General features: G+C 43.8%; 1 protein-coding gene across 1 annotated transcript in view; it reads left to right on the plus strand.

Annotated features, from left to right (window-relative positions):
• The window catches only part of TMEM132B (transmembrane protein 132B), a 382194-nt gene that overhangs the window by 153790 nt on the left and 207746 nt on the right, over positions 1-20658 (plus strand). The window contains exon 2 of the mRNA XM_006051109.4: positions 1013-1904. Within this exon, the coding sequence (XP_006051171.3) occupies positions 1013-1904 (892 nt within the window). The remainder of the gene's footprint in view (positions 1-1012; positions 1905-20658) is intronic.

Consider the following 20658-nt stretch of genomic DNA (forward strand, 5'->3'; position numbering starts at 1 on the left):
CATTAATCCTTATTATAGTTTATATTTATATTCTACTTCATTTGAAGACATTTGAGGCACAGAGAGGTTAAGTAATTTGCCCCAAATTGCACAGTGAAGAAGTGACAGAGTTGGGATTTAGATCCAGCCTGCTCACCCCAGCTCATATGTTCTTTTTTTTTTTAAGTAGTTTTTTAAAAAATATATTTTTATTTATTTATTTGGCTGTGCTGGGTCATAGTTGCTGCACACCAGATCTTCAGTCTTCATCATAGCACGTCAGATCTTTAGTTGCTGCATGAGAACTCTTAGTTGCAGCGCATATGATCTGGTTCCCTGACCAGGGATCGAACCTGGGCCCCTGCATTGGGAACAGGAAGTAACCACTGGACCACCAAGGAAGTCCCTCATATATTAACACATTCTTTAGTTTGTCTGCAATTCAAAAGGATGCTGTAGGGGACATCCTTGTAGATAAATAGATCTTCATGCAGTCTCATTCGTGTTTCAGAAGGAGAGATTTCTAGAAGCAGGAATGCTGAGCCATAGCTTCACCCTCATTTCAAAAAGAATTAGGAGATGTCTCAATGTCCCATCTAGGAATGATAGGAAGAAGTGTAAATATCAAATAAAAGCATCAACACCTCATATACAGCAGTCTGATGCCTGGTTGTGTGGTGGGCTGGGTAGGCAGCCTACTCTCTGTGGGGTGATTACAACAGAGTTGACCATGATCCTCTGAGTTTGGAGATTTGCAAGAACAAGAGGGTGTGATGTTTTCCCTCTGGTGGTGTAATCCAGCCACAGGGCGATTGGGTCAGTCGTACCTGGAGCCTCCTTCCCACTCTGCCTTGGTTATTTTGGAAGATCCTTAGAAGACACTTTATGTAATGCAAGGAATTCCACAGTTATGAGACCTAGGGGACGGATGCGGTGTTCAGTGGGCAGTGTGCTGGGGGTGGGTGGGTGGAGCATGCACTGCGTTAATTAAATCCAGACTCCGTTCTCAATCTTCCTTTCCTTTCTTGTGCAGTGATGGAGAGCCGAGCCATCGTGGACAGCCTGCAGAGGTTCTCCTCGCTCCCCGCTTACCTTCCCACGAGCTTCCACATCTCTAACGCAGAAGAGTCCTTCTTCCTTAAAGAGGCCAACCAGGATATCACGCGGAACTCCAGTCTGCAGACCCGGGTGGAGTCCTTCTTTATCTACCGAGCCAGGAGACCCCCAGTTGTCAATGCCAGCTATGGTCCATTTTCAGTGGAGAAGACGGTCCCCCGGGAGCTCATGCTGACTTCTACACCCTTTGGTCACGTGGGCCAGTTTCCCTTTAATTGGAAGGTGAAAGCCCACATCCTCGATAGCTCCATTTACTCCAACAGACCCAAAGTGCAGACCTTGTTTTACATCACGGGGATGGGCTGGGCTGATGATGACCCTGCGGAACAACTACCCTGTGTCAAGATGTTTGCTTTCCCTGAGGCCAGGGAAGTGGCGGCCAGCTGTCGGCTGCAAGGGACCCCGGGGCTGTGTGTGGCCGAGCTGGAGCTGCTGCCCGAGTGGTTCAGCTCCGGGCTGGACCTGGAGCCTGAGGAGGAGATCCCGGCCCTGCTTGGTGGCACGGCCATGGAGCTCTTCTTCGCGCTCTACCCGGCTGATCCGGCTGGTCAGTGTCCCCTGGAAGAGGATGGCAAGTGGGAGAATAACATCCACTCAGGCCAGGACAGCCCCCCGCTGGCACCCCCAGCCCGGGAGAGGATCGGGAGTGTCGTGGTCTACCCAACCCAAGACGATCTGCGGTGGTCCCTGCTAAACTTGGATGAGAACGTCGTCCTCTCTGTGCCGCTGAACCTCATCCGGGAAGGGGACACAGCCACCTTTCTGGTCTCCCTGACTAGTGGCTCTGTGGCAGACCACTTCACTCTTAGGTAAGAAGCTTTGCAGGGTTGGATGGGCTGGAAATCCACTCTTGATTGTCAGTGAATTGTTATTCTATCAAGTGGTTGTTGATTGTAAGTTTCCTCCACCACAGTGAGGAAACTTACAATCGTAAGACCAATGCAAGCCAGCAGACTAGACAGCCTCAAGCAGAGTATTTGGGGATGGGCTCTGGCATCTCTGTTTTCCAAGCTCTCCCTAACTAATTCTGTTGTGAGGCCAGGATTAAAATATCTGCTTGGAAAGCAGTGATTCAGGCTGTGAGGTCCAAGTACGTCCCTTTCAGGCTCTCACCTGATATTCTGAACCTCTCACTGCCCCCTTTGATGTGCCAGGTAGAATCCCAGAATGAATGCCCAGAAGTGGACACCTTGTAAATGAATTTCTAAATCCATAAAGGGGTTTTCTGAGACAGTGTCTCCTACCTCTCAGTTTTTTAAAAAATTATTTATTTGGCTGTGCTGGGTCTTAGTTGGGACATGCAAACCCTTAGTTGCAGCGTGTGGAATCTAGTTCCCTGACCAGGGATCGAACCTGGGCCTCCTGCATTGGGAGCATGGAGTCTTAGTCGTTGAACCACCGGGGAAGTCCCAGCCTTCCTCTTAGTTTTTAATCAGTAAAGAATCCTTTGTCAAAGCAAAGCAGCTGTCTATGTATGATGAAGACTTGGTTTTAGGATTGCAGAAAGTGGGGAACTTCTCTGCACTAAAGGTACAAATCTGTCTTTAGCTTATTTTGCTCACAAAGGTCCCTGGGTAGCAGTAGAATGCATGGCTGTGCTACGCACCGGCTGTGTGCCCTGGGGCAAGTCACCCAACCTCTCTGGGCTTCAGCTTCCTCACTGGTGAGATGGGAATAATGACAGGATCTATTTCCTGGGGGTGGTTGTGAGGATTACACAAGTTAATCAAGTTCTTAGACCAGTGCCTGGTGCATGGAGAGTCTTCACTGAATGTTAGGCTGTGGCTGTTTCCTTGTCCCCAGATGCTGAGCTGGTAGACATCTAAACTGCAGTGCAGGTGGGGCTTTGTTTTGCTGGTTGCAGGTGAGGAAAAATAAGAACTAATCTTGAGTCCATTGTGGTCCTTCTGATTCTGACGGAGGCTGACGTCCCAGATCACACCTGTCTGGAGGTGTCCTTGTTCAGAACCCGCCAAGAGGCTCCGAGTACTCTGGTAGATCCCAAATGGGTTTAGTAGCCTGCAGGGAATAGGGTTCTTATTTGAAGCCCCTTGAGTTAGTCTTGGTGGTAAAATTGATTCAGAACTGGGTGTGGACCCAGCCCTGTGCTAGTCACTTCTGTGATGGGGCTGGTCTGGTCTAAAACTTAGCTCTTGCTCTGCAGAGATTCTTTCAATGCCAGGCAGTGCCAGCTGCTCACTATAGACCAAGAATGGCATAGGGGTGGCTTCTGCTCTCCTGCCACTCACTCTCCCAAGGCAGACATAATCAATCAACTGCAGCACCTAGTACTCCCTCTGCCATGGCAGACATTACTAATATACTGCCACATTAAGCCCAGGACTCCAGGCTGCTGCTGCTGCTGCTAAGTCGCTTGAGTCATGTCCGACTTTGTGCGACCCCATAGACGGCAGCCCACCAGGCTCCCCCGTCCCTGGGATTCTCCAGGCAAGAATACTGGAGTGGGTTGCCATTTCCTTCTCCAATGCATAAAAGTGAAAGTGAAGTTGCTCAGTTGTGTCCCACCCTTAGCGACCCCATGGACTGCGGCCCACCAGGGTCCTCCGTCCATGGGATTTTCCAGGCAAGAATACTGGAGTGGATTGCCATTGCCTTCTGCAGGCAGCCCCTACAAATTCATGTGAGGGAAGAGGGTATGACATTTCAGACTAAGCTTATTTGCCATCTCGGGTGTAGAGAGAATGTTTTTGAGTGAGAATTTCAAGGAAAGGGAGAGCAGATGCCCTGGTGGTTGGGAAAGTCCGGGAACCTGGCTGAGAAAGGCATTTCAGGCCAGCAGAATGGCGCACACAGTACTAGGTAGCTTTCACTGAGAACTTAGCAACACTCCAGACCACATTCTAAGTGCTTTACATTCCTTCACTCACTGAATTTGACAGCAAACAACTCGAGTAGGCACGTATCATCATCCCCATTTTTCTGAGGCACAGAGAGTAACTTGCCCAAGTTGACACAGCTAGGGAGTGGTGGGTGTGAACCTACTGGTGGGCAAGCTCTAGAGCCAGTGCCCTTCACCCCCACAGTCAACTGCCTTTCAAAGATAGGAGGGGGCAGCTGCCGCACCTCCAGACTGTGCATGGCTCAGTCATACCAGAGCTGAGGGTCAATTTAGGGAGAGAGAAGCTGCTGAGACTGGAGGAAGATCCAGAATGTAGAGGCTCCTGAAGTGGCATCTTGGTGCTAAGTAGAAACCCCTTCAGTTTTTTGTTGCACACAGAAGTTAATTTTAGAGCTGAAATGAACTCTTAATATGCTGACCTTGCCCTGAAAGGTCAAATCATGGACTGTCAGCCTTCAGGAAATATTAATACTATCCAGGGGCCTTTAGTTGTGGGGCCTTGAGACTGTTCCCAAAGGGGAAGCACTTAGTTTAAAGTTTGCAAACTGATGGTCATAGCAAGTCTAACCCAGAGATGTGTGCTGTTTTTTTTTTTAATCTCATATGGCATTCCTTAAAATATTTAAAAGAGTTGACAACCTCTGACAATAGGGAGATCTCACATATCGTTTTCTTGGAAGGTTTTGAAGATTTGGTAACTTGGCTACAGTTGGCTGTAACTAAGGAGTGGCTTCGTGCTTTAGATGGATCATGCATTGCCTGGCGACTCAGTCCCCACCATGCCCGGCCCATTGCACTCACTTATCTGGTTATTGTGAGCATTTTGAAACTCCTGATAGAGTAAGGGGAAAGAAAAAGGGGAAAAGGGGAAAGCAGTGCTTAAAAGAGGGGCTAAATTCTAACCTCTGAAGGCAGACATCACCGACTCATTCACTGTGGGTGTCAGGGAGACAGAAGTGGTCATAGAGTGCATTATAGGAAATGAAACATCAGGGACTTCCCTGGTGGTCTGGTGGCTAAGACTCTGCGCTCCCAGTGCAGAGGGCCCAGGTTCCATCCCTGGTCAGGGAACTAGGTCCCGCGTTCTGCAACTGAGGGTCCCTCATGCTGAAACTAAGACCTGGCACAGCCAACTAAATAAATGTTTTAAAAAAGGAAGTGAAACATTCCTCCATCATCACTGGTATTATTTAGTGAATTAGTTGCTTCATGTAAAACAATTAGAAGAGTGCCTGGCACCCTGTAGGTGTTCAGTAAGTGTTAATAGATACAATTATTTACATACTATAATTGATGGTATTATGATTAATTGATATGATTAATTGATGCTTTTAAATAATTATGTGTACTGTGCCAGGCTCCAGTTGTGTCTCTCATATGATCACAGGCAGCATACAAAGTATTCATGTCCATCTTATGAATGTGGAAACTGAGACTCAGAGAGGTTAGGTGTTACCTGTCTGAAGCCGTGCAATGGGAAAGTGGTGGGGTTGGTGTGTGGGTCTGCATGCAGGAGTTGAAAACACTCTTTTGGATGGTTCTACTTGTCCAGGTGGAGACTGAGCTTTACCTTTCAGATCTTTCTGGGTCACCATCTAGAGTTTCTTGTCTTCATGCTTTCCTAGATATGACTATTGTTTCTGTTTGTTTGCTTACAGAAGCTTTATTCACATGTAAATTATATAGTGAGCTTAATTTTAAAAACCAGTATATCAATATCAGTTGCATTCCTATATGGGGATAAAATTCTAATTTCTTTATTGAAGTATAGTTAGTTTACAATGTTTTGTTAGTTTCAGGTGTACAGCAAAATGATTCAGTTATACATACATACCTAAATACATACACGGGGCTTCCCAGGTGGCACCAGTGGTAAAGAACCTGCCTGCCAGTTCAGGAGTCTTAAGAGTTGTGGGTTCAATCCCTGCATTGGGAAGATCCCCTGGAGAAGGGAATGGCAACCTGCTCCAGTATTCTTGCCTGGAGAATCCCATGGACAGAGGAGCCTGGCGGGCTATAGTCCATGGGGTTGCAAAGAGTCAGACAGGACTAAAGCGACTTAGCACACGTGCACGCACATATATACATATACATGTACATATTCTTTTTCAGCTTTTTCCATTATATGTTATTACAGGGTATTGAATGCAGATGACTTATTTCTTTTAAAAAAATAACATTTATTTATGGCTGCACTGGATCTTCCTTGCTTCAGATGGGCTTTCTCTAGTCACGGCGAATGGGGGCTACTCTTTCTTCATTGTGGTGTGCATGGCAGTGGCTTCTCTTGTTGCAGAGTACAGGCTCTAGGCCTGGGAGCTCTAGCTGTGGCTTGCAGGCTCCAGAGTGTGGGCTCAGTGGTTTTCGGCACAGAGGCTTAGTTGTTCTGAAGAACATGGAATCCTCCCAGACCAGGGATTGAACCTGCATGCCCTGCATTGGTAGGTGGATTTTCTTCCACTGTACCACCAGGGAAGTCCGACTATTATTTCTTATGCTGAACTTTATGACCAGAGAAGAGTGAAAGTGAAAGTCACTCAGTAGTGTCTGACTCTTTGTGACTGTGTAGTCCATGGAATTCTCCAGGCCAGAATACTGGAGTGGGTAGCCATTCCCTTCTCCAGGGGATCTTCTTAACCCAGGAATCAAACCCAGGTCTCCTGCACTGCAGGCAGATTCTTGACCAGCTGAGCCTCCAGGGAAGCCCCAGAGAAGAATGCACTAAAATTGTGGAAATAAATGAAGATTACCTAGATGAGAACAGAGGTTATTTATTCAGAGCTTGCTTTGGCAAGGGAGTCAGTCACCATCACTGACGTTTGGCAGAGACCCAAGGGCAGACAAGGAAGTGGGAAAGTTCTGCTCTGATTGTCAGTATGGAGAAGCTGGGAGGAGGGGGCTCCCAAGCAGTGAGCATCTTATGTGACTGGTCTGGGAAGCATATTTGGCTTTTTCTGGCTGACTTTGAATTGGAAGCAGAGGCTGTCAAAAGGGAAGCTGGCAGTCGTGGACCAACTTCAGACCTTTCTGGGCTGACTGTTGCTGAGGCTGTGGTTTGGCATTTTGGCTTGGTTGCTGCAAGGTTGTGGGTCAGACTTTTCTTGTCATAAATGGTCTGGCTATTGTCTTTTTGTATATTCAGGCTCTTAAAAATAAAACACTGTTTTCAGGCTGTAGGGGACGTGTTATTTCCCAACATAACTGATTGTCTGTTTTAATCATGTCTTTCATGAATGAAATGTGACATATTTCATTCTGGCTCAGATGAAACTGCAGATCGAAGCGTGAATGTGCACAGGATTCACTGAGATAATTTCAGAATTGAAGACGTATGGGCAGGGGACAGGTGTGTGCGATTTTCATGTGTTACATTGCTGTTTCTGACTGCATATTGTATTGGGGCCAGTCTGAACAAAAGTTGGATTGGTTGTCCTCTAACACAGACTCTGTTAAACGCTAATATCTAAAACTAACCATATATTGAAAAGCCTTTTATTTATTTGTTATTTCAAATTTAAAGTTGCAGAGTTTTCTTTCTTTTTAAAAATATTAATTTATTTGGCCGCATTGGGTCTTAGCTGGGGCACACTGGCTCTTCACTGCAATGCCCGGGGGCTCGGTGGTTGCCGCACATGGGCTTAGTTGCCCCACGGCATGTGGGATCTTAGTACCCTGACCAGAGATCGAACTGGTGTCCCCTGCATTGGAAGGTGGATTCTCAACCACAAGGGAAGTCCTCAAAACCCTTTTAGCAAAGGGTTAAAAACTGGGGTTTGGAGGGTTTGGGGGCTGCTAGGCTGGATCCAGGGTAAGTCTTTCAAACCAAGAAAGGCTGACATATTATGAAAGTTTTCCCACTCCATCTGTAATGTCTCCAAAGCCGAGAGTGATCCTGAGAAACTTTATCCCTGATTTATGAAAATAGCTCTTTCTTGGCTTACACAGAGAACCTCCCAGGCTGACCTCTCATCCTGTTAGGCAGTGGAGCCCAGTGGCCCAGACAGCCTAGGTACCGGGTGCTGGCTGGGTGACCTTAGGCAGGTTACTTAACCTCTCTGTGTCACAATTTCCCCATTTGTAAACGGGGGCTGTTTATGCTTTAAGTGGCTGTTTACGAAGTGTCAGCTTTGCTCAGCCAGATTCTTCCCTTTCATTTGCTGCCAGCACATCCTTCTGGTTGCTCAGACCAGATTGACTTTTGCCATTCTCTGATACATACCCCTCCATTTGAGCTGTCAGCAAATCCTGAGTTTTCTCTAGAAGTGATGAGCTCCCAATCAGTAGAGGCATTCAACAAGAGAGGCTGTCTACCGGGAGGGGCATTTCTGGGCAGGTTGACAGGCTCTTCCGCAATTCTTCTGGGTCATCCACACTTACATGTCTGGTAGGATTTTCCTATATAGTATCCAGAATTGAACTCCCTCCGTGTCAAGCCAGGGTCCTCTCTTGGCCTCCTGACAGGTCTCCCAGCCTCCACCTTTGCCTCTTGCTGTCTTGAGCAAAAGCTGAAGTTCTCCTGTGGGCCCACAGGCCTGACATGATCTGACCTCCTCCTGTGGCCCCCTGCCCTGCTCTGATTTTTTGGACATACTTTATCATTTATATTAATGACATAATATATCATCATTTATGGCTCACCTCTTCCTGCTGAAATGTGAGGTCTCTGAGGGCGGGGACTCTTGCCTACTTTGTTCTTTGATGTGCACTAAGGACCCAGGGTACTGTCTGGCACAGACTAAGTGCTCAAGAAATATGTTTTGGGTGAATGAATGAGTGAATTTGGAAATGTTGTGAAGCATTGTTCCTGGATGAAGGGTGTGAATTGTCGAGACTGTATGAATTAATGGAATAAATAAATAGGAATTTCATAAATACTGAAGGTTGGGACACTTAGAGATCTACTTCTGGCAGTTTTGTCTTGGCTACAGTGTGAGAATGGATTAATCATTTATTCTTTAAAAAAAATGTTTATATTTATTTATTTGGCTGTGCTGGGTCTTAGTTGCGGTACCTGGGATCTTTAGTTGTGGCACGTGGGACTTCCCTGGTGGTCAAGAGTGGTCAGGACTCTGCGCTCCCAATGCAGGGGGTCCAGGTTCGATCCCTGGTCAGGGAACTAGATCCCACACGCCACAACTAAAAAATCTTCATGATGCAACTAAGGATTCATCATTTCTAATCAAACTGTAGGCAGTGCCAGTGTAGTCGGAACGTTGGTAATTCACACATCCCCTTTAGGATTTTTTTTTTTTTGTCATGTCAGATGCTGCCACATCCTACCATTGTAAGTTAAGTCCTATCCACGTGCCTTCTTTGTGCAATTTTTATTTGCTCTTTTTCTTTAAATGAAATCACTTAAAACTTATATAAACACGTTATAAAGGATACCTTACATCAGCCACCATAAATAGAAATCAGTATTACGTGTTTACATGAAAGAGTATTATAAAGCTAAGTTACAATAATAACAACAGGAAAGAACACAACACTGCTAAGTGCTAAGTACCTGTGGAAGCAAGCTGAGGTCGGATTTCTGCTTGAAAGGAGGTTTAGCACATGTTGCAGAGAGGTGATGGCCACGGAAACTTGCTCCCGTACATCGTCACAGATCCTGGAGGGGGTGACTGTCTCCCTCTGTGACTTCTTGCTGTTTGAGCCATGTCTGTGCAACACCAGGACCACCTGCAGACCCAGGACCAGGCTTTGGGAAAACTGGCTGCTGAAGACTTTCTCATCCATGGGATCAAGGAGATACCAGGAAGCATCACCTCCGGGTCAGCCTCTGTCTCCCCCATGGAGGTCCTTTCTCTCTCCCATGGACATCACTTCCTGTCCACACCACTTCCTCAGGGACTTCTTTTGTACCTGGTATTGCTAATATATGTTCCAGGTTGAGAATGTTAATTACCCCAAATCTTTCTAGATTCCCTGACTGCAGAGACCATCTTCCTTCATTTCAGCACTGGGCAGAAGGGAGATCAGAAGTGTCGGAGGTAGAAAATGTAGTTGATGACTATGGGATGGGTGAGCCTGCAGGCTGAAATCTAGCTGTCATTGATGGAGCAAATATTTTGTGATCACCTATTAGTTGTCCACCTTTGGTTTGCTTTTCTTTTTTCCTTTTGAAAAAAACCACACATGCTCCCACCTCTCAAGCTCATATTTTCCAAGGAGGAAGGCAGTAACCAAGCAAATAAACTAAATTATACACAATTAAAACCCAAGCTAAGGGCCACAAAGGAAACAAAAAAATGCAGTATATTCAAACTTCATTTCATTTATTTTAATTTTTTAAAAGCTTTTTGTCTTGGGAGGATTTTAGATTTATAGGAAAGTTGCAGAAAACGCAGATTATCCCTAATGCAAACATTTTTTACATAGCCACAGTGTGAATATCAAAATCAGGAAATTAGCATGGCTGTAATATTGTTAACTGACCTACAGACATTATGAAAAAGTGCCTGCTGTTCCCATAGCATCCTTTTTTGGTCCCAGGATCCCACATTGCCGAGAGTTGTTATAGCTCCTTAGTCTGATGAATTCTGATCTGTGGTCTGTGTTTTATTTTTGCATTTTCTCTCTTTCATGACCTTCATGTTTTTGATGAATACTGACCAGTTATTTTTGACAATGTTCCTCAATTTGGGTTTTTCTGGTATCTTCTCATGATTAAATTGAGGATGTGTGTATTTGGTAGGAATCTCAATGAAGTGCTTGTCCTTCTCCCTGTTGTATGGGAGGCATGTGATGTTGACATGTCTCATTACCACTGATATTTACCTAGGTTACCTTCTTAAAGTGATATCTTTTCAGTTCCTCTACTACAAGTATGATTTTCCCTTTTGTAATTAGTAATAATAACATCTGGGAAGATAATTTGTGACTATCAACATCTTTCATGTACTTTTTGCCCATGAATTTTAGCATCTGTTGATGATTCTTGCCTCAGTTCAGTTCAGTTCAGTTCAGTTCAGTTGCTCAGTTGTGTCCGACTCTTTGTGACCCCATGAACCGCAGCACACCAGGCCTCCCTGTCCATCACCAACTCCCGGAGTCTACCCAAACCCATGTCCATCGAGTCAGTGATGCCATCCAACCATCTCATCCTCTGTTGTTCCCTTCTCCTCCTGCCCTCAATCTTTCCCAGCATCATGGTCTTTTCAAATGAGTCAGCTCTTCGCAGTAATTTTTAAATAAATGAATCAGAAATGAATATTCCAGGAGAATCTTGGCTCTTCTTGATCACTGCTTATTTGTTTATTAAGAAGTGAGCCAGAAGCAATTAGTCGTTATAGAAGCCACTACACCTTTTCTGCTGAAATGAAAGAAGATGCTCTATGCACTTAGGTGGTCCAGAAGGTTTTGAGATGACTGCCATTCACGCTTCCCACTGCTGGGGGCCCAGGTTCAGTCCCTGGTTGGGGAACTAAGATCTCATTAGATGTGTGGCATGGCCAAAAAAAAAAACGAAAAAGAAAAGTAAAAAAAAAAATTAATCTCAGTGCTCACTTTCACACTTAAAACAATAGCAACCTGAGAAGATTTCCCTGGTAGTCCAGTGGTTAAGACTCCACTTTCCACTGCAGGGAATGTGGATTCAATCCTTGATCAGGGAATTAAGATCCCACATGCCTCGCAGCCAAAAAACCAAAACATAAAGCAGAAGCAATATTGTAACAAAAATTCAATAAAGACTTTAAAAAAGGTCCATGTTAAAAAAATCTTAAACCTTAAAAAAAGCCCAGTAGCAACCTGTTTGGTGAAATTACCTCAGGTGGTGCCCCAAATTCAGGCTTTATTAATTTTTTTCCCCAAAGGAAACTCCAATTTCCCTTGAGGAAACTCTGCACAGATACAGATGCTCTGCATCCGGCAATGTCAAAGCGCAGATCAAGCCTAGATTTCAGCAGAACTTAGAAAGAAGGTAGGCAATTATTTCCCAAATAAACCATAACCTGCCCAGTGTTTAACTAGTTCCAAAAATCATCACTGAATTCAGTGAGTGTATTTCCATTGGTGCTCAGCCCCATCTCTACCTTGCTTTCCATCCCAAGTTCACTGGAGTCTGGGAGCTCCTATGGAGGCTGGTAGGGAGCAAATATAAATGTCACAGGCTTGAGGAGTCTAGCTACAGAGGGGATTTTTTTGTTTTTTAATTGAAAGAAATGTTCTTTAAATTCTATTCAGTTCAGTTCAGTTCAGTCGCTCAGTCGTGTCTGACTCTTTGCGACCCCATGAACCGCAGCACGCCAGGCCTCCCTTTCCATCACCAACTCCCGGAGTCCACCCAAACTCATGTCCATTGAGTCAGTGATGCCATCCAACCATCTCATCCTCTGTCGTCCCCTTCTCCTCCTGCCCTCAATCTTACCCAGCATCAGGGTCTTTTCCAATGAGTCAGTTCTTCGCGTGAGGTGGCCAAAGTATTGGAGTTTCAGCTTCAGCATCAGTCCTTCCAATGAACACCCAGGACTGATCTCCTTTAGGATGGACTGATTGGATCTCCTTGAAGTCCAAGGGACTCTCCTGAGTCTTCTCCAACACCACAGTTCAAAAACATCAATTCTTTGGTGCTCAGCTTTCTTCACAGTCCAACTCTCACATCCATACACGACTACTGGAAAAACCATAGCCTTGACTGGATGGACCTTTGTTGACAAAGTAATGTCTCTGCTTTTTAATGTGCTGTCTAAGTTGGTCATAACTTTCCTTCCAAGAAGTAAGTGTCTTTTAATTTCATGGCTGCAATCAGCATCTGCAGTGATTTTGGAGCCCAAAAAAGAAGTCAGCCACTGTTTCCACTGTTTCCCCATCTATTTGCCATGAAGTGATGGGACTGGATGCCATGATCTTAGTTTTCTGAATGTTGAGCTTACAATTTTTAAAAGTTTCACACATCGGATTTCATGTAATAACCCTTTTCCCCTCTAAATTGCCCCTCCCCCATCCCTCTCCCCACTGGTAACCACTAGTTTGTTCTCTGTATCTGTGAGTCTGCAGCCTTTTTTTGTTGTTATATTCATTAGTTTGTTGTATGTTTTAGATTCCACATATAAGCGATATCATACAGTATGTGTCTTTCTCTTTTTGACTCATTTCACTTAGCATAGTGCCCTGTGAATCCATCCATGTTTCTGCAAATGGCAAAGCCTCGTTCTTTTTTTATGGCTGAGTAGTATTCCACTGTGGATCTGCACCATGTCTTCTTTATCCAGTCATCTGTGGATGGACACTTAGCTTGCTCCCATACTTTGGCAATCATAAATAATGCTGTTATGAACACTGGGGAGCGTGTGTCTTTTCAAATTAGTGTTTTTGTTTTTTTCAGGTATGTATCCAGGAGTGGAATTGTTGGGTCACAGTTGTAGTTTTATTTTTAGTTTTTTGAGAAACCTCCATACTGATTTCATGGTGGCTGCGTCAATTTACGTTCCCAACAACAGTGTGTGAAGGTTCAAAAGGGGATTTTTTTTTAATTTATTTTTTTCTGCTCACCGCCAAAAACTTAGCTTCCATCCATACTTAAATAGATGGTCCTCTCTACCCATGTCCCCGTCCCTGCTCTCCTCCCCTCTGGTAACCACTACTCTGTTCTTTGTATCTATGTGTTTTCACTCATAGTGGAATATAAAAAACAAACAATAAATGAACAAAGCAAACAAAACAAAAACCAACAAAAGGAGATTTTGACCTGTGTGGATTGCTTTATCTTAAGTTTGGAAAAACTGGAGTGTACCTAGATTGGGATGGTGGCCAAAAAGTTGATGTACACTTAGCTTGTGCCAAGCTACACTTAGAAGTTTTGTTGCTCTAACCTTGGCAGTCATGTTAGGAGGTTGAGGTGGTTATTTTCAAAGCTGCCGTATAGACTAGGAAACCCAGACTGCCCTCTCCTCTCTGGAACATACTCCTGCCTGTGGGCATAAGGAGGGTGGCAAGTGCCAGCAGTATCAGCCATTGCTCCTCTGTGCCAGGTGTTTGTGGTGGGGCTGCTTGTCTGCAGGTGGCTGGTGCATGACCTTGCATGACCTTGGCACCCAGCCTCAAGACCTTCTTCTTGCTCAGGGTTGCCCTATTTCTGGGAATTGTCTTGCCGATCAAAATACTCACAGGGTGTAGCTCCATCACATCCAGGAATGTATTGTGCATATCATTCCCAGCTTGGCAGCTGAAACTTCATTGGTTAATAGTTTCTGTATGTGTGTGCATGCATATGTGTCTCCATCATCTGGTTTGGTCTGCCCAATGGCAGGCCTTGGGTAGAATCTGGACAACAAAAGAGAGATGGGGCAAGATATCTAGTCCCCCTCTTTGCCCCCTGGCTAGACTGTGGTTTGCTTACACCCCTTCATCTGTTGCTATAGTAACTGTTGGCAGTTCATCTCCTGTCATTCTGGATTTTATAAAGTAATCACTCTCTGCTTTCATCCCTTTAGACTAGGGGTGATAACGGTAGATACACAGATCCACCTTGTTCCAAACATACTTAGAGAATTTCTGACAATTGAGTATCAGTTTTCAAATTTAAATTCATTAAATTCACTAAAGTAAAATAAATTTAAGAATTCAATCTCAACTGAACAAGGGTCCCCACTGTTGCCAGCACTGCGGTACTCCACCATCCCTAGGCATCCCCCTCTGCCCTGCCCACATGCGTGTGAATAGTCCCCTCCTGGGACCTGCTGGGCCCGTGCTGCGCACAGTGGAGAGTCAGCTGGTGGGGTCGTGATGAAGGAAGATCTCTGGATGCTCCTTAACTACCTTTGAAGGTTTGCCTGATGTACTACCCTCAGTGAGAGTGAGGATCTGGTTGCCATGCTGTGAGGGTCACTCTCCTCTTCAGACGTTTAACCCTGTGAGGAGAGCTAGGAGTTTTCATGCCTGATGGTGTTGATGGGGCCTGAGCCAAATGGGGCTGGCCATCACCCTGGGGCTGTCCCATTTTATGTTTCTGATTCTGAGTATCAGTACCTGTGTGTGTCAGGCAGACATTGTGCTAAGTGCTTCCCATCCATCCATCTTATTTTTTCTTCCTTTCCTCACTGAGGACCACCTCTACTTGTCACATCAAGAAGCTGAAGCTGAGGAAGTTATGTGACTTCCTCAAGGGACAGGAAGCCATGAAGTCAGGACTTGAACCCAGGTCATGCCATTCTGAGAATCTGAGCCCCTTGCTGCTATGCTCAGAGAGGCCACATCTTGAGATGACATGGCAGAAACAGCTATCAGAGGAGAATGGATAAATAATGGATAAATAAATAGCTAAATATTTATATAGAGAAATACTCTGAAAGTATGGAAGTTAGTTCATGTTATAATTGTTGAATAAATGTCTAAAATCTAAGGCTAAGGGGAAACATTTTGCCAGCTTAGACTTACAGTGGGATACAGTTTTAAAAACATGCAACGTGTTTCTGTTTGTTGTATATAAATACATTCATATGTAGTCTATGAATAAAATGTGTGTGTGTGTGTGTGTGCGTTAGTTGCTCAGTCGTGTCTGACTCTTTGCAACTCCGTGAACTGTAGCCTGCCAGGCTCCTTTGTCCATGGAGTTCTCCAGGCAAGAATACTGGAGTGGGTTGCCATTTCCTTCTCCAGGGGTTCATAAAATAAACATGAACATAATAAGCACCAGCATCAGGAGAGGTGGGTTGAAGGCAGGCAGGGAACTTCGGCTTTATCTGTTTTATTTGTTAATATGGTTGGTGGGAGTTACGGGTGTTTTGTGTTCATTTTTTCTTTGTGGGCTTCCCTGGTGGCTCAGATGGTAAATAATCTGCCTGCAATGCAGGAGACTTGGGTTCGATCCCTGAGTTGCGAAAATCCCCTGGAGAAGAGAATGGCAACCCACTCCAGTATTCTTGCCTGGAGAATCCCATGGACAGAGGAGCCTGGTGGGCTGCAGTCTATGGGGTCACAAAGAGTCGGACACGACTGAAGGACTAACACTAACTTATTATTCTTCATACTCTTTTAGGTGTTGGAAATATTCCATAATTATGTTTTTGCTAATATTTTATATAAAAATTCAGACATATAACATAGTTGAAGGAAATTTATAGTAAGAATCCACATGCCAACCACTTAGATTCTGCCATTACTGTTTTACTGTTTTTGCTTTGTCAGGTATTGGTCCATCTGTCAATCCCTCTGTCCATCCATGAATCCATCTTATTATTTGATGTATTGAAACGCAAACTGCAGATATTTATTCACATCCCTCTAAATAGTTCAGTGTGTGCATCATTGGCTAGAGTTCAATATTCATGTGATTTTGACCGGGATTGCGTTGCATCTATAGGTTGATTTATGGAGAACTGCCCTCTTAACAATATTGAACCTTTTGATACTTGACCATGATATGTTCCCCCATTTGTTTACCGTCTTTAATTTTCTTCAGAAATACTTTATAATTTTTAGTGTACAGGTCTTATACATCTTTGGTAGCTTTATTCTTTAATATTTTATTTTTAATGGTATTGTAAATGGAGTTGTTGATTTTATTTTCATTTTGACATTTTTTTTTATTGCTAGTCTGTACAGATACAATTAACTTAAAGTATTGAACTCATATTCTGCAACCTTGTCAAATTCACTTATTTGTGTTTTTATCCTTAAAATGTGTCTCCTGTAGACAGCATATAATTGTGTCTTGTATTTTTATTTATTTTGATGATCTCAGCCTTTTAAACACAGAGGCTGTTCTGTTAATATTTAAGGTGATAACTGGTGTGGTTAGATTTGAGGACCACCATTTTATTATTTCAGAGAAGGCAATGGCACCCCACTCCAGTACTTTTGCCTAGAAAATCCCATGGACGGAGGAGCCTGGTAGGCTGCAGTCCATGGGGTCGCTAGAGTCAGACACGACTAAGTGACTTCACTTTCACTTTTCACTATCATGCATTGGAGAAGGCAATGGCAACCCACTCCAGTGTTCTTGCCTGGAGAATCCCAGGGACGGGGAAGCCTGGTGGGCTGCTGTCTGTGGGGTCGCACAGAGTTGGACACGACTGAAGTGACTTAGCAGTAGCAGCATTTTATTATTTGTTTCTATTTGCTTCTCTTATTGTTCCTCTTTTTTTCTTTTTCTGTCTTTTTGGGGGATATTTGAATATTTTAATGAATTCTAGTTTGACTTTTCTATAGGGTAAACTCACTTGCATTATACTTTTAGTGATAACTTCAGGGATTGTGACATATACATAACTTTTCGCAGTCTACTTTAAGTTCATGTATCATTTCCCATAAAATATAAGGGCTTCCCTGGTGGCTCAGTAAAGAATCTGCCTGTCTTGCTGGAAGTCTGGGTTCAGTAACTGTCCAGGAAGATCCCCTGGAGAAGAAAATGGCTACCCCTTCCAACATTCTTGCCTAGAGAATTCCATGGACAGAGGAATCTGGCGGGCTACAGTTCATGGAATCGCAAAGAGTTGGACATGACTGAGTGACTAACACACCACACACACACACACACACCATTTCCCATAAAATATAGATAGATAGTAGGTTTGTTTAACCACCTATGCCCTTTAAAGCTAAAGTTATTTTGAATAATTACATACAAGTATGTTAAAAACTCTAGAAGACAATATTATAATTTTTACCCTAAATAATTTTGTGTATTATAAAAAATTGAGGAAAAAGCAAAATAGCTTTTGCACTTATCCAGATATTTACTATTTCTTATGCTCTTCATTCCCTTCTGGGGGTGTAAGTCTTTATTGGTGCCATTTCTATTCAGTACATAGGACTGCTCTTGGAAGTTTCTAGTAGTGCAAACCTTTCAGCAATGAATTCCTTTTATCTGGAAATGTCTGTATCTCATCCTCATTCTCAGAGTATTTTTTGCTATTTATAGAATTCTGGGTTAGCAGATTTATTTTTTTCGTTTAGCACTTTAAAAGTGTTTCATTCTTTTTTTGTCCTCCTTAGTTGGGAGTGGGAAGACCGCCGTGCATGGCATTGTTTGGCTGTAGGGCGTGTGTTTTCCTTTTGCTTGTTGTGTCGGCCTTTGAACTGACACAGTATGTTGGAGCTCAGCTGACAGTATGTTGAAGCATGACCTTCTCATGCTCGCCTTGCCTTGGGTTTGTTGTGTTCTTGAGTTTGTGCATTCGTGTCTTTCATCCACATTGAGAACTTTTCAGCTTTATTTAGTGAAATGACTTTTTCTTTCTCATTTTCTTACTCCTCTGCACATCAATTATGGGCTATAATTTAGATCATTTGCTATTGTCGAAACAGTTGCTTGAGGTTCTATTAATTTTTTTTTCTGTCTTTCCTGTCTTTATTCTTGTTCTTTTCACATTGAGTAACGTCCCTTGACCTGTCTTCAAGTTCACTGAATGTTTCCTCTGCCATTTCTATTTGGCTATTAAATTTATCTAGTGAAATGTTATTTTCAGATATTGTAATTGGATGTTTGGATGGAGAGGTGGAAAGGGCAGTTAGAAATGTGAGTCTGAAAATCAAAATAGATGTCTCTACTGGAGATGGAAATTTAAGTCTCTGGGCAGTCAGATCATAATAATTGAAGCCATGGGGAAAATGAGATTTTCTCAGTAAAAATGCTGAGAAGAAAAGAGGGCTGTGACTGAGTCCTGAAGGACTCCAACATTTGATAAATAACAGAGGAGAATCTTCAGAAGAGCAGCCAGAGAAACAGCAGAAAAATGTTAGAATGTGACATCACACAAGCCAAGAGAAGAGACAGAAAACAAGAGTCAATAGAGGTGAGTGCTGCTGAGAAATCAGGCAAGGAAATGAAAATTACCCTTTGCATTTTATATCTGGAAGTTATTGGTGACTTTAATAAGATGATTATTGGACTCCTAGGGATAAAAGCTAGATTGAAGGGGCTTGGGGGTGTGACCGGAGAAGGCAATGGCACCCCACTCCAGTACTCTTGCCTGGAAAATCCCATGGATAGAGGAGTCTGATAGGCTGCAGTCCATGGGGTCACTAAGAGTTGGACATGACTGAGCGACTTCACTTTCACTTTTCACTTTCATGCATTGGAGAAGAAAATGGCAGCCCACTACAGTGTTCTTGCCTGGAGAATCCCAGGGATGGGGGAGCCTGGTGGTCTGCCATCTCTGGGGTTGCACAGAGTCAGACACGACTGAAGCAACTTAGCAGCAGCAGCAGCAGCAGCAGCAGGGGGTGTGATGCATATTAGTTAGAGATTCAAAGGGTATCTACATGTAGCCGAAACCTCAAAGAACACTGACCTCACCAAGACAGGAATAGATTCAGGGAAAGGCAAGAAATTCCATAGGTAGGTATCCATCTGGTGAATCAAGGATATCAGAGCATCAAGGATTGCATGATTCCCTTGGCCTTTCCCTCACCATCACAGGATGATTGCTGCAGTGCTGGCCATCACATCTGCATTCCATGCAGAAGGAAGGAAGGGGAGAGAGAGGGGCGAAAAATCATGTGCACCTGTGTCTACCCCGCTTTAGGGACCTCTCCCAGAAGCATCAATCAATGCCTTTTGATTAATGTTCAATGGTCAAACTGTTCTCATGCTGAAATTCATCCATAGTGAGTAGGGAATTGTAGGTGTTTAACTGGGCATACTGCCGGTCTCCTCACCTCAAATCAGAGTTTTCTTGAAGAGGAAGAAATGGAAGATGGATACTGGGTAAGCAATTAGCAACATCTGCCACCTGTGATTTGATGAATATAGGGGGACCTAGGGTATCAGGAGAATTCTTTTCCCTAAAGCTAAGGGAGCCTGTATATGTCTAAATGCTGAAACAAAGCTCAAAGTCCTGGTGGTTTGATTTCCCAGGGCCTGAAAGAACTTCCTGTGTATCTTGTAGATTTCTGAGACACAACTGGGTGCCCTTCTTACCTTTACCACTCACTTTATTTGAATTTTTGTTTTGTTTTGTTTCTAAAAATATTTTTTTATTTATTGGGCTGTGCTGGGTCTTAGTTGTACCATGCAGGATCTTTAGCTGTGGCATGTGGGATCTAGTTCCCCGACCAGGGATCAAACTTGGGGCCCTAGCTCCTCCCACTCCACCCCACACTGGGAGCGCAGAGTCTCAGCCACTAGACCACCAGGGAACTCTCCCACCACTCACTTTAGGGTGGCTGAGAATTTTATTTAAAAAAATAAGTAATTGTGGGCACAGTTCATCTGACCCATGTGATTCGTTAATGTGAAGCTGGTTCAGTTTGCTCTTTCATCGTTTTGTAGTTGCCTGCCAATGACTTGGACAGTAAATAATTATAGAGAGATTGAAATGGGAGGTACTAAAGAGAGATGCAAACTGCACTGTATGATCCTTTCATGCTGTTTGGTGGATTATTGTTTGGTGCCAACTTCATCGGATTCCTAATAAAAGTGTAGTGTGCTGTTCATCTCTGTTGCTTCAGTAAAAAATTAAAAGATAGTCTCTACTTCCATTATGGTAAGACTGACTACCATTCACTGTCATTTAGATACCTTTCATAAAGCCAGGATGGAGAAAGATAATGAATTATGTAATGGTATGACCTATAATCCACAATTTTAAGGTTAAATGGATGTTTAATTGCATTTCTTCCTATCTGAGTGGTCTAAATCCACAAAACGTTTTGCAGGAAGTTCACCAGACACTCCTCCAAGTTCTTGGAGTATTTTATCCCAGAACATCGCAATTAACTGAATTTGTGTCAGTGTCTATGCTTATGCACTTCTGCGG

This window comes from Bubalus bubalis, chromosome 17 (assembly GCF_019923935.1).
Source record: "Bubalus bubalis isolate 160015118507 breed Murrah chromosome 17, NDDB_SH_1, whole genome shotgun sequence".
Classification (NCBI taxonomy): Eukaryota; Metazoa; Chordata; class Mammalia; order Artiodactyla; family Bovidae; genus Bubalus; species Bubalus bubalis.